This window comes from Dama dama, chromosome 12, assembly GCF_033118175.1.
Source record: "Dama dama isolate Ldn47 chromosome 12, ASM3311817v1, whole genome shotgun sequence".
In the NCBI taxonomy this organism is placed as follows: domain Eukaryota; kingdom Metazoa; phylum Chordata; class Mammalia; order Artiodactyla; family Cervidae; genus Dama; species Dama dama.
The window spans coordinates 76835640-76850528 of NC_083692.1; the positions used below are offsets into that span (position 1 = coordinate 76835640).

A 14889-nucleotide genomic window follows, 5' to 3' on the forward strand; every position below is an offset into this window, starting at 1 on the left:
TGGGAGGGGGGATCGGGATGGGGAATACGTGTAAATCTATGGATGATTCATATCAATGTATGACAAAACCCACTGAAAAAATAAGTAAATAAAAAAAAAAAGAAAGAAAACATCATAAGTAGAAAATGAATACAATAAGCATTGTGAATCAGAGTTTAGCCTAGCCTAAACTTAAGGGGTTGTACTGAAAGTGAAAAACAGAGTGGTTGTATGAGTGCAGAATGGTTGTAGGTGAACCAGTTGTTCACCCTCATGATCCCAGGGCTGACGGAGAGCTCAGCTTGCTGTTGCTGTTCAGCATCATTAGAGAACATCACACAGCATGTTACCAGCATGGGGAAAGATAAAAATTGAAAATACAAAGTATGGTTTCTAGTGAATTTATATATACCTTTCTCATAACCATAAAGTCAAAAATCCTAAGTTCGTCCATCATAAGCTGGGGACAGTCTGTAGTGATTAAAAGAAATATACTATTGATACATGCAATAGCCTAGATGGATCCCAATGGTGAGTGAAAAAAGTATCTTGGAAGACTACATGGTACATGCTTACACACTATATTATTACAATTGCATACATAATGTATGAGTTTACTTTTACAGCATTCTCAAAAGGACAAAATATAGAGATCAAAAGATCAGTAGTTTCTGGGGGTTATCACGATTTGCAGGGGTGGAGATAGTATGAAAATCGTTTTCTCTAGAGATGGAACAATTCTGTATCATGATTTTTGTAATGGTACAAAAACATACATCAGTGATAAAATTTCATAGAGCTATGCATAAAAAAGTGCATATAAAACTGATGTATCAGATTATCATTTGTATTTTAAAATCTTTTTATCAATGTCAATTTTCCGGTATATATAATGTATATAATTGTTATATATAAATATATATGCTTCATATACAATCTCATGCAGCTGCCCAGGCTGCTGTGAGCATTCATGATCTCTTCTTTGAAGATACAAGCAAACCAAGGCATCAGCTGCCTGACAGCACTCAGAGGTGAAATGGGACAGAGGAGAAGACGTCTCAACTAAATCTGCACTCTCCTCCGTGTATCAGTCATTAACGACACCACTCAGGGAACTTAAAACCAAGGAATTGACACTGTTTCAAAGACCTTGTCTGTACTTTCTTTTCTATTATCTATATGTCTTTGATTCTTTTTATTAATTCATCCATTAAAATGATGAAACCAAATGGAAGATTGACAGCTATATTCTAAATGAATGTGTCAGTTCAGTTCAGTTCAGTTCAGTTGCTCAGTTGTTTCTGACTCTTTGCGACCCAATGGACTGTAGCTTGCCAGGTTTCCCTGTCCATCACCAACTCCCCGAGCTTATGCAAACTCATGTCCCTTGAGTTGGTAATGCCATCCAACCATCTCATCCTCTGTCATCCCTGTCTCCTCCTGCCTTCAATGAACATGTAACAGTTTACAAAACTTCATGCATCACCATCTATGGTGTAGATACTGCTTGTAGATACTAAGTTTTGTTGGAGTGCATTATAATACTATAGCACAGAAAGGTCCAGCATGCTTATGTAAAGTGTATTTTGCAAGAAGAAAAAATAATAAGCAACTAACTAGTGAGACTGAACAATTTGGGCCACTGGGATAGAAAATGTGACATGAGGACAATTCCAAGACACATGATCTAATAAGTACAATTCTTCTTGTGGGGGCAATGAGACTGAATATTCTGATCCTTCTCAAAATCTAATAAATAAGATTCAATATCAGGTTTCAAAAGTATAATTATTTTATTCCTGTCATAAATTCATATAAACACAATCAATAGAATAGACTCTTAAAGTCAGAAGGACTGATTTTTTGTTATCATTTAATGTCAAATTAATTTTACATATTGAAAAATCTAAGTAGAGCCCTAAAACCCAGAAAAAAATACATTAAACATTTTGGATAAGACTACATTTCACCAAGAAGACCAAAGATCTGTGAGTTTTTAAATAAAGTACTTAGATTTTGGATGGAGCAATATAACTGTAGGCTAAATAAATGACTAGTAAGTAGAGTACAAGAAGGGTTCGTAGCTTATACTAAATTTTATTTTATATCTGTTCTTGTTGCAGCAAATGGCATTATTTTATTTTATTTTTTTTATAGCTGAATGGTTTCATCATGGGTTTCCCTGGTGGCCTGGCAGTAAAGAATGCATTTGCCAAGCAGGAGACATGGGTTTGACCCCTGGGTCAGGAAGAACCCCTGGAGAAGGAAATGGTACCCGACTCCAGTATTCTTGCCTGGGAAATCCCATGGACAGAGCAGTCTGGAGGGCTACAGTCCATGGGGTTGAAAAACAGTGGGACACGACTTAACAACTAAACAACAATGGCAACAATTTCATTATACATATGTTCCACATCTTTATCCACTCCTCTGTTGATGGATCTTTCATTTTGCTGTATAGCAGAAGCTAACACAACACTGTAAATCAACTATAATAAAAAGTTCAAAAACAAAAAACAAATGCTGTTTTAAACGAGATGGCAAAATTAATGTGTTGAATAATTATCAGTGAATGTCACCTAGTTTGTTCCTCAGTTCCCCTCAGCTCAAACCTTTATTATTAATTGCTTTTGTGAAGCCCCCTTTCAGGATCAGCCTAACTTAATTACCAGTGAAAGAAAAATCGACAAAGTAAAAGTTTGTGGTGAGTCAGACATTTTTTCCCATCTGTGCACAGACTACACGATGTATGTAAATGACAAATCCCACTTCCTGTTTGAAGGAATCACACAGGACCTGAGGTTATATGTATACGTGCTGCCAGGAGCACAAAGTCACTCTTAGCTTGAGGCAAAACTGAGCACAACTGTGCAGGGGAATCCATGCTTCATGGCGCTCTCCAGTCTCCTCTGGGTGTTCCTGGCCTTCACCTTCTCTGGTAGGGATGCTCCCACACATGGGTACATGTGTTCAGGGTGAAAGGACTGCACACAGGCACGTGGTGCTTCATACGGACTTGGGGAGGAAAGGAGGACTGGAGAAAAGCAAGCATCTTATGATTTCAGTTGGTTTTGGGGGGCGGTGGTCCTAAATGAGTCTAATTCCTACATTATTTTATTCACTGTTTCATCTCTGTTTTCTGATTTTCCCCCACAGGATCCAGTGTAGCCCAGAAAGTTATTCAAGACCAGCCAGACATATCCAGTCGAGTTGGGGAGTCAGTTACCCTGAACTGTCGGTATGAAACAAGTCGGATGTATGAAACAGTTTGGAGCAGTTACAACATTTTTTGGTACAAGCAACTTCCTAGTGGAGAGATTATTTTCCTTACAAGGGTTGGCCGTTACTCTATAAATTTTGAGAGAGCACATAAATCATCCAGCCTCACCATTTCAACCTTACAATTGGAAGATTCTGCAAAGTACTTCTGTGCTCTCTGGGACCTCACAGTGCTTGAAGTAATAGGAAAAGCTGAACAAAAACCCCCAAGCTTAATAAGAGAAAGCCTCTCTGCTGTAGGACCCTAGCTGAAATACACACCTGCAGATCCCAGACAATAAATGGTAGTCCTGTGGTTGCTTCATCTGTGGTCTAGATCAGAAGATATAATTTTAAATATGAGCTCCTTCCATGTTGTATGGAAGCAGGTGTTCAGAGTAACTTTCTACTGGTACATTCTCCTCTTGAATTTTTGACTTTAAATCAACCATACAGAACATGTGTAAAGTTGTCTAAATTTGAAAACTTGCCCCATAATAATAAAAAATGACACTTTCACCTAAAGATCCTCACATCACAAATCTTGATATAGTGTCTCAAATTGTCATGAAAATCATTTTCTTAGTTCTTTCCTTTTAGGGCTTCACAAGCATTAGGTGTAAAGAACTCACCTGCCAATTCAGGAGATGTAAGAGACACAGATTTGATCCCTGGTTTGGGAAGTTCTACTGGAGGAGGGCATGGCAACCCACTCCAGTATTCTTGCCTGGAGAATCCCTTGGACAGAGGAGCTTGGTGGGCTACAGTCCACAGGGTCGCAAAGAGTAGGACACAACTGAAGCGACTTAGTACACAGCCCTTTCCTCTTAGATCGTGTCAGGGCATATTCAGAGAAGGAGAACTACCAGTGATGTAGAGTAAGAGATTAGTTATGAGGATTATTCCACTTCTCTTACAGCTCAGCTGGTTAAGTATCCGCCTGCAATGCAGGAGACCTGGGGAGAGTCCCTTGGACTGAAAGGAGATCAAACCAGTCAATCCTAAAGGAAATCAGTCCTGAATATTCATTGGAAGGACTGATGTTGAAGCTGAAACTCCAATACTTTGGCCACTCAATGAGAAGAACTGACTCATTAGAAAAGACCCTGGTACTGAGAAAGATTGAAGACAGGAGGAGAAGGGGATGACAGAGGATGAGATGGTTGGATGGTATCACTGACTCAATGGACATGAGTGTGAGCAAGCTCTGGGAGTTGGTGATGGACAGGGAGGCCTGGTGTGCTGCAGTCCATGGGGTCGCAAAGAGTCAGACACCACTGAGCGACTGAACTGATAAGGATTATTCACTGGCAGAGGCTAGAGCCAGTGGAAGAGTCTGTTCCATTTGTATTCCAACACTAAATACAGATGAAAAATGTTATATATGTATCTGGTGTTGTGTCTGAATTCACTGAAAGTCAACCAGAGTAGCATTTGTGAAGGAAAGTTGGACATGGACAAAAGCATGGACAAACTGTGACATGTATGGAAATATATGAGGACAGTGGAACCCACAAGATACACTGAACCTTGTCTTTTTCTCTTACCTCCTTTAGGTTCAAAGTACTGGGTGACATTAGGAGAAGTGGATGTCTTTTGCCATCATGCTACAAGCATACTTAGTCAAAGACAAAGATAACATGAGTAAGAGATCTGGTGGAAGGTCGAGGAGTTGTGAGTCAACAATAAATTGAACTACCTGATCAGCAGCAACTTTACAAGTTGCCATAGTCCCTGGGGCCCTGCACCAACCTGTGGAAGATAGAAACATGACTACTGCAACACAAGTACCTTCCAAATCTTACGCAGACATCTTTCACGGCCAAACATAAATGAGAACAATACAGGGAAGCAAGTTCTGGGAAACAGATTTCCAGATAGTTAAGCTAAGGCACTACAAAGCCACTGTAATAGCTTAACTAGTTAACTTCATTCCTTGTTAACTAAGAATTCATCATTGCCTCTTTGAAGAACAAAACTTTCTGATAAGGACAACAGGAAAATTATGATTCCTGTTCAGTTCAGTTCAGTCACTCAGTCATGTCCGACTCTTTGTGACCCCATGAACTGCAGCATGCCAGGCCTCCCTGTCCATCACCAACTCCTGGAGTTTACCCAAACTCACGTCCATTGAGTCAGTGATGCCATCCAACTATCTCATCCTCTGTCATCCCCTTCTCCTCCTGCCCTCAATCTTTCCCAGCATCAGGGTCTTTTCAAATGAGTCAGCTGTTTGCATCAGGTGGCCAAAATATTGGAGTTTCAGCTTCAACATCAGTCCTTCCAATGAACACCCGGGACTGATCTCCTTTAGGATGGACTGGTTGGATCTCCTTGCAGTCCAAGAGAATCTCAAGAGTCTTCTCCAACACCACAGTTCAAAAACATCAGTTCTTCAGTGCTCAGCTTTCTTTATCATCCAACTCTCACATCCATACATGACCACTGGACAAACCATAGCCTCAACTAGACAGACCTTGTTGACAAAGTAATGTCTCTGCTTTTTAATATGTTGTCTAGGTTGGTCATAACTTTCCTTCCAAGGAGTAACCATCTTTTTATTTCATGGCTGCAATCACCATTTGCACTGATTTTGGAGCCCAGAAAAGTAAAGTCAGCCACTGTTTCCACTGTTTCCCCATCTATTTGCCATGAAGTGATGGGACTGGATGCCATGATTTTAGTTTTCTGAATGTTGAGATTTAAGCCAACTTTTTCACTCTCATCTTTCACTTTCATCAAGAGGCTCTTTAGTTCTTCACTTTCTGCCATAAGGGTGGTGTCATCTGCATATCTGAGGTTAATGATATTTCCCCCGGCAATCTTGTTTCCACCTTGTGCTTCTTCCAGCCCAGTGTTTCTCATGATGTACTCTGCATATAAGTTAAATATGCAGGGTGACCATATGCAGCCTTGATATAATCCTTTTCCTATTTGGAACCAGTCTGTTTTTCCATGTCCAGTTCTAACTGTTGCTTCCTGACCTGCATACAGGTTTCTCAAGAGGCCCCTCAGATGGTCTGGTATGCCCATCTCTTTTAGAATTTTCCACAGTTTATTGTGATCCACACAATCAAAGGCTTTGGCATAGTCAATAAAGCAGACATAGATGTTTTTCTGGAACTCATTGCTTTTTCAATGATCCAGAGGATGTTAGCAATTTGATCTCTGGTTCCTCTGCCTTTTCTAAAACCCGCTTGAACATCTGGAAGTTCACAGTTCACGTATTGCTGAAGCCTGGCTTAGAGAATTTTAAGCATTACTTTACTAGCGTGTGAGATGAGTGCAATTGTGTGGTAGTTTGAGCATTCTTTGGCATTGCCTTTCTTTGGGATTACAGTGAAACTGACCTTTTCCAGTCCTGTGGCGACTGCTGAGTTTTCCAAATTTGTTGACATATTGAGTGCAGCACCTTCCCAGCATCATCTTTTAGGATTTCAAATGGCTCAACTGGAATTCCATCACCTCCACTAGCTTTGTTTGTAGTGATGTTTCCTAAGGTCCACCTGACTTCACATTCCAGGATGTCTGGCTCTAGGTGAGTGATCACACCATTGTGATTATCTGGGTCATGAAGATCTTTTTTGTACAGTTCTTCTGTGTATTCTTGTCACCTCTTCTTAATATCTTCTGCTTCTGTTAGGTTCCTACCATTTCTGTCCTTTTCGAGCCCATCTTTGCATGAAATGTTCCCTTGGTATCGCTAATTTTCTTGAAGAGATCTCTAGTCTTTCCCATTTTATTGTTTTCCTCTATTTCTTCGCACTTATCATTGAGGAAGGCTTTCTTATCTCTCCTGGCTATTCTTTGGAACTCTGCATTCAAATGGGTATATCTTTCCTTTTCTCCTTTGCTCTTCGTTACTCTTCTTTTCACAACTATTTGTAAGTCCTCCTCAAACAGCCATTTTGCTTTTTTGCATTTCTTTTTCTTTGGGATGGTCTTGATCCCTGTCTCCTGTGCAATGTCACGATCTTCTGTCTATAGTTCATCAGGCACTCTGACTATCAGATCTAGTCCCTTAAATCTATTTCTCACTTCCACTGTATAATCATAAGGGATTTGATTTAGGTTATACCTGAATGATCTAGTGGTCTTCTCCATTTCTTCAATTTAATTCTGAACATGTTTCCTGTTACTATGATGCAATTAATCTTCATTCAACCAAAACAAGCTCTCTCCTTCAGAGAAAATACCAAGTTCATTTATCCATTTACAGGTGATATCCTTTCCTCATCTAGCTGAATCACACTCTCCCATTGAATTCTGTATCTTAACTACTGAGATACACTGAAATGTAAGATTAAATTGTAGTGGCATGTTTTCTTTTACCACATGCAGACAAAGAGGAGAGAGAAGCTAAAAAATGGTTAATGTATACATAAATATATTCATGTAAAATGAAGATAATTTTATAATTATTATAGTGTTTGTTACTGCAAATGACCACATGATCGTAACTGGTATTTATAACTACCTCATCCATTACCCATCCCATAACCTCTTTATCATAGCAGGAACCTCCACTCACTGTTGTACTTGACTTCCTATAAAGCAAGCTCCTTATTCAGAAGCAATGCTATGTGAAAAGTTATAAAGATGAGTAAAGAATTCTGCAAGTTCACCACTGTGGTTTTGGCAGAAGTTTGCAAGGCATTGAAGACAACTCCAAGGGTCTAATTTAGTGGAAGGAAATCTTGCTAATAGTCAGGAGAAATCAATATGCTGTGTTCTGGGAAACATCATTAAGAATGACACCTGAGTTCTAATCACAAGCAATGACAGTCACAAAAGGAAAGCATTCTCAAAGTTTTTAAAGAAAACAAAACTGTCAAGGAAGCTTCTTATGAACATGAAAGTATATTTTTAGATTGTCTTTTTTGTTAAGAATCACTGCTAAGAGAGTGCAAAATCAATGCGATTGGAAGGCTATACATGCAATCTACATTACTGAAACGGGAATCAAATGCACAATATATTAAAATCTCATAAATCAATATGAAGTGAAAATAGTTAATATGAATGGCAAAATCTTGGAGATCCAATTCAGAAATATTATATCCAATAGTAGCTAGTAAACATGCAGTATGTCCTTGATTTTACTATTTTTAGGGAAACCAAAATCAAGCCTCACCTGATTCATCTGTGTCCTCTCAGCACCCTGAGTGTATCAGTGTAGCTAGCTGGCTATCACACCAAAAGGATAAGGAAAAATAATGACTATCTCCAGGAAAGCAAGTGATTAAATAAATGTCCTAGAAGATTCCACTACTGAACTGATGTTGGAGGGTGGGGGGGAAGCAGGTCACAAGCCTGGCTATTGAAGGAAAGGAAGGTTTTAGTAGAATAAAGAGAGTTGATATTTATTGAGCTTACTGTATGTCAGGCACTGTAGGATGCATTTCCAATTCATTATCTAATTTAAATATCAAAACCCTATGGGACAGGTTTTATTATTCCAATTATTTTTATCTTTGAGAAATGAGACACAACTTTCCTAGCTGTCAAAAGTCTCTCAAACCTTTATTGTCATCCAGAGTGTACCATTTACAGGGCTCCTTGGAGAAGATTTGGAATGAGGAAGGCTTGACCCAGAACAGAATGAATGGATGTCTCAGTGCCAGTGACAATATGAGTTTAAACTGGAACCTAAATGGATCTGTGAAAATGGTTCTATCAAGATCTACAAGACTTTCTAGAACTACAACCAAGAAAAGATGTCCTTTTCATCATAGGGGATTGGAATGCAAACATAGGAAGTCAAGAGATACCTGGAGTAACAGGCAAGTTTGGCCTTGGAGTACAAAATGAAGCAGGACAAAGGCTAGCAGAGTTTTGCCAAGAAAACACACTGGTCATAGCAAACACCCTCTTCCAACAACACGAGAGCACACCCTATACATGGATATCACCAGAGGGTTAATACAGAAATCAGATTGATTATATTCGTTGCAGCTGAAGATGGAGGAAATCTATACAGTCACAAAAAGAAAATCTGGAGCTGGCTGTGGCTAAGATCATGAGCTCCTTATTGCAAAATTCAGGCTTAAGCTGAAGAAAGTAGGGGAAACCACTAGACCATTTAGGTATGACTTAAATCAAGAACCTAATGATTATAGAGTGGAGGTGACAACTAGATTCAGGGATTAGATCCCATAGACAGAGTTCCTGAAGAATTGTGGTTGGAGGCTTGTAACATTGTACAGAGGTCAGTGACCAAAACCATCCCAAACAAAAAGAAATGCAAGAAGGCAAAATGTTTCTCTAAGAAAATAGCTGAAAAAAGAAGTAAGAGATAAAGAAGAAGGGGTAAGATATAGCCAAATGAATGCAGAATTCCAGAGAATAGCAAGGAGAGATAAGAAATCTTTCTTAAGTGAGCAATGCAAAGAAATAGCAGGGAACAATAGAATGGGAAAGATGATAGACCTCTTCAAGAAAATTAGAGATATCAACGGAACATTTCATGCAATGATGGGAACAAAAAAGGACAGAAATGGCAAGAATCTAACAGAAGCAGAAGAGATTAAGAAGAGGTGGCAAGAATACACAGAAAAACTGTACAAAAAAGGTCTTAATGACCCAGATAACTATGATGGTCAGTCACCTAGAGCCAGGCATCCTGGAGTGTGAAGTCTAGTGGGCCTTAGGAAGCATTATTGCAAACAAAGCTCATGCAGATGATGGAATTCCAGCTAACCTTTTAAAATCCTAAATTATGATACTGTTAAAGTTCTGTACTCATTCTGCCAGCAAATTTTGAAAACTCAGCAATGGTCACAGGAGTAGAAAAGGTCAGTTTTCATTCCGATACTAAAGAAAGGCAATACCAAAGAATGTTCAAACTATCGTACAATTGAGCTCGTTTCATAGATTAGCAAGGTAATGCGCAAAATCCTTCAATTAGGCTTAAGCAGTATGTGAACCGAGAAATTCCAAATGTATAAGTTGAATTTAGAAAAGGCAGAGGAACCAGAAATCAAATTGCCAACATTCATTGGATCATAGAAAAAGCAAGGGAATTCCAGAAAAGCAACTACCTCTGCTTCACTGACTATACTAAAGCCTTTGAATGTGTGGATCACAACAAACTGGAAAATTCTTAAATAGATAGTATACTAGTACACCTTACCTGCCTCATGTGAAACCTGCATGCAGGTCAGGAAGCAACAGTTAGAACTGGACATGGAACAACAAACCGGTTCAAAATTGGGAAAGGAGTACATCAAGGCTGTATACTGTCACTCTGCTGATTTCAATTGTATGTAGAGTACATCACACATGTGAAATGCTGAGTTGGATGAATCACAAGCTGGAACTAAGATTGCCAGGAGAAATACTGATAACCTCAAATATGCAGATAATATCACTCTAACGGCAGAAAGAGAAGAGTAACTAAAGAACCTCTTGATGAGGGTGAAGGAGGACAGTGACAAATTGACTTAAAACTCAACATTCAGAAAACTATGATCATGGCATCTGATCCCATCACTTCATGGCAAATAGATGGGGGAAAAGTGTAAGCAGTCACAGATTTTATTTTCTTGGGCTCCAAAATTACTGTGGAAGATGATTGCAGCCATGATATTAAAAGACGCTTGCTTCTTGGAAGGAGAGATATGACAAACCTAGACAGCATATTAAAAAGCAGAGAGATCACTTTGCCAACAAAGGCCCATAGAGTCGAAGCTATGGTTTTCCAGTAGTCGTGTATGGGTGTGAGAGTTGGACGCTAAAGAAGGCTGAGAGCCGAAGAATCGAACCTTTCTAATTGTGGTGCTGCAGAAGACCTTTGAGAGTTTCTTTGACAACAAGGATATCAAACCAGTCAATTCTAAAGGAAATCAATCCTGAATATTCATCAAAAAGACTGATACTGAAGCTGATGCTCCAATACTTTGATCCCCTGGTGTAAAGAGCTGACTCATTGAAAAGACCCTGATGCTGGGAAAGATTGAGGGCAAGAGGAGAAGGGGGTGACAGGATGAGATGACTGGAAGGCATCATCCACACAATGGATGTGAGTTTGAGCAATCTCTTGGAGACAGAGAAGGACAGGGAAGTCTGCTGTGCTGCAGTCCACGGGGTCACATAGAGTCAGACATGACTGAGTGACTGAACAACAATAAGACTTCCACTGAGTATTTATGAATGTTGGTTAAATGAACAAAGCATGATTACCATTACATTTAGTCCCACGTCTTCAATAGAATTTTTCTCAATCCTAGACTTGGATTTATTGTTTATTGTCCATTTTGTTCACAATTTACTGTTCATTTTGTTCACAATAATAACTCCGTTTATATTATTGGAGCCCTTTGTTTGGCATGCATTCCATAAAATTGGAAGATTGTTTCAGAATAATTTAAACAATTGTTCAACATAATTTTTTCATTAAATTCATGAATAATGATTTGTCGGCTCATTCAGGATACAAGTAATTCTTGAGTGTCTACTGTGTACCAAACTCTCTTATAAACATTGAATTACATGGCCTTTGAAGTAAATTTTAAATATAGGAAGGTTAGAGACAAGTGAAAACTTAAAGAGATCAACAAATGAGAAGCATATGACTGCAGTAAAGCAGTCAAAGATAATTAAAGCACTTCTATGGAGTGTTTAGGACCAAGAAAATACAGGTGAGTACAGAGGTATTACAAGTAAGATGTGTGAAGTGTGTGCTGAGATGCTTCAGTTCGTGTCTGACTCTGTAGCCCACCAGGCTCCTCTTTCCAGTGAATTTTCCAGGCAGAATATTGGAGTGGGTGCCATGGGCCCTTCTCCAGGGAGATCTTCCTGATCCAGGGATTGAACCTGGGTCTCTTAAGTCTCCTGCATTGGCAGGTGAGTTCTTTACCACTCATGCCTCCTGGGGAGCCCATTTACCTGCAAACTTGAGGGGTTTTTCCGAAAGTTGCTTGCTGACTTTTGGTATGGATATAGATCTGTAGTTCTTCTATTCAAGAAGGGGTTGATTCAGCTGAAAACAGTGTTTCTGGGAGAAGGGAAGGGAAATTTATTTTCCATTGATGTCCCCCAAAAAGGAAAAATGACATGCTTTCATCTTCTTTAGACAACTTGAGCTTTATTATCCCTTGTTGAATGTGTGTGATCAAGGATTCAGTTTAGCCCAATAGCCTAAGCCCTTTCCAAGTACCTTTCTAACATGCTTTCCCATTTCCCTGCTCTGATTATCTCTTCCCTTTTCTATTCCTGATATCTTCTTTTCCCTCCTTCAACTTTTTCTACCATTCATACCCACCTCTATGCCACCTCCACTTTGTTTTCCTTCATTTCTGTCTATTCCTCTGCCTTAGCTTCCTTGCTACACAACATCCACAAGCTTCGGCATAGGGAACATGAGGATTAAGGGCCACTGTTCAAGGAGGAGGTGAACACCATCTGTCAATCAGTTAGTTTATTAAGAACAAATGCACGGAAATTGTCTACCTAGTTGGCAATAGATGCATGATTCCAAGAACCCTCACAAGAGCTGCTGCAAGTTCTAGGATGTGTAGCTATTAGTCTCAACGTTATTACTTTTTCCTGTCTCCCAGAGCACACCACTGCCTACTTTTGAATCTCCCATTAATTTTCTGGAATGTGGATGGAAATTTTCCTCGTTTTACAACACAGAGCTCAGTACATTTTTCTGGGACTAAACATTGTGTTCCTCAAACTTCATGGAGCATCAGCCAGTTTCCTAAGAAACAAATGAAAGACCAATAATGTGCAGACACATCATTGTGATCGGTGCTCCTTATCCAGAGCCAGACTTTAAATTTCATAGGTGATTTCAATGTTAGCTGGGGATGCTTCACCATCTTTTGGGGATATGACTAAAACTGGGGAGGAAGACATAGATAAGGAACTGCTTGATCATTGGCTGATAAGGTCCTGACAACACAGCAGTATCTGTGCTGGTTGTAAGTTTTTACTGACAGCTGTTGCCTCTGTTCTCTGGAACCTCCTCAAGCCAAGGATCAGACACAAGCTTGAGCTCTGGGCCCATGGTCCTAGCTTGTCCTTGAAGTATGAGGCTGGTGACTGGAGTAAGCGTGTTTCTGACCTTGGGTAAGTGCTCTGTGTCTACAAGAGGTGACTTGAGGGCAAAGGGCCACAAAGAGTCACTTACTCTCCACTCCCCTCCCTGTGCTATAGTCAGCATCACAGTGATGGGACTGAGAAATGATCTGTGGGTTTGCTAAAGAGGACCGTCTTCTACATGAAAGGTTAAATCATAGCCACTATACCAGAAGAGTCCTTAGCAGTAAGCAGGTTGTAAGAATTCTCTGGGTTTATTAAGCCAAGGACCCATGGAACAAAGCCTATGGATCTCTGATTCTTACCACGTATCTTTGGTCTCTATAATTTTGTTGTTGTCCAGTTGCTAAGTTGTATCCAACTTTTTACGACCAAATGGACGTCAGTATGCCAGGCTCCTCTGTCCTCTACTATCTCCTAGAGCATGCTCAAATTCATGTCCACTGAGATGGTGATGCTGTTTAACCATCTTATCCTCTGATGCCCCCTTCTCCTTTTGCCTTCACTCTTTCCCAGAATCAGGGTATTTTCCAATGAGTCAGCTTTTCTTATCAGGTGGACAAAATATGGAGCTTCAATTTCAGCATCAGTCTCTCCAGTGAATATTTAGGGTTCATTTCCTTTAGGATAACTGGTTTCATTTCCTTGCAGACCAATAATGAACATCAACAATATTTTTACAGGACATAAGTAGAAACACTGGAGTAGGGGTTAGGGCCAAACAGTTATAGGAGGCTTATCCCTTTGATCCATAGAATTACACTGATTTGTGCTCTGGAGTTAACTTGATTTCTTAACCCCCCAGGGACTGTGATTGATGCTAAGACCACTCAGCCCAGCTCCATGGATTGTCCTGAAGGAGAGGATATGAACCTGCCTTGTAACCACTCTACCATTGGTGGAAATGACTATATACATCGGTATTGGCAAAATCCCAATCAGAGTCCACAGTATGTCATTCATGGCTTACGAGGCACAGGGAACAACAGCCTGGCCTCTCTGACCATAGCTTCAGACAGAAAGTCCAGCACCTTGGTCCTGCCCCAGGTCACCCTGAGAGACACCGCTGTGTACTCCTGCATCCTGAGAGGGGCACACGGGGACAGATGGGGCTGCACCTGAGCAGTATCTCTGGTGGGAAGAAGGGGGACACATTGGGGGAGCAGTCACGAGAGCAAACCTAGAGTTATCTAGAAGGAGAGTCAGAGAGCAGTAAGAGATGAGCAAAATGAAGGGAAGGAAACCGGGAGAAGACGCATAAAGAAAAGGACAAGGAAGAAGTGCTTCATTGATTGATGTGGGTGAGACGAATTATGGGTATACTAAGAATCCTAATTGCAACACAGAAATAAAGTGAGAAGCATTAGCAATTTTTCACGGTTCTTTCTCATGTCAATAAAACGTTAGTTCCAGTGTGTTAGTCTTAAACTAAATGTGAGAAAAATACAAATAATTCTCGTTGTTCCAAAGACTTCTTTCATGTCTGACTCTTTGCCAACTCAAGAACTGTAGCCCTCCAGGCTTCTCTGTCCATGGGATTTTCTAGGCAAGAATACTGGGGTGGGTTACCATTTCCTTCTCCAGAAGATCTTCCCAATCCAAGGATCA

General features: G+C 40.0%; 2 gene segments (V, D, J or C); both read left to right on the top strand.

Moving 5' to 3' along the window:
- Positions 1-2834: 2834 nt before the first annotated feature.
- Positions 2835-3506, top strand: LOC133066962 (T cell receptor delta variable 1-like). The segment is given in 2 exon segments: positions 2835-2917; positions 3136-3506. Coding segments are annotated over 2 exon segments (420 nt in total).
- A 9765-nt stretch (positions 3507-13271) lies between these two features.
- On the top strand, positions 13272-14403 carry LOC133066963 (T cell receptor alpha variable 26-1-like). The segment is given in 2 exon segments: positions 13272-13311; positions 14087-14403. Coding segments are annotated over 2 exon segments (357 nt in total).
- Positions 14404-14889: the final 486 nt, after the last annotated feature.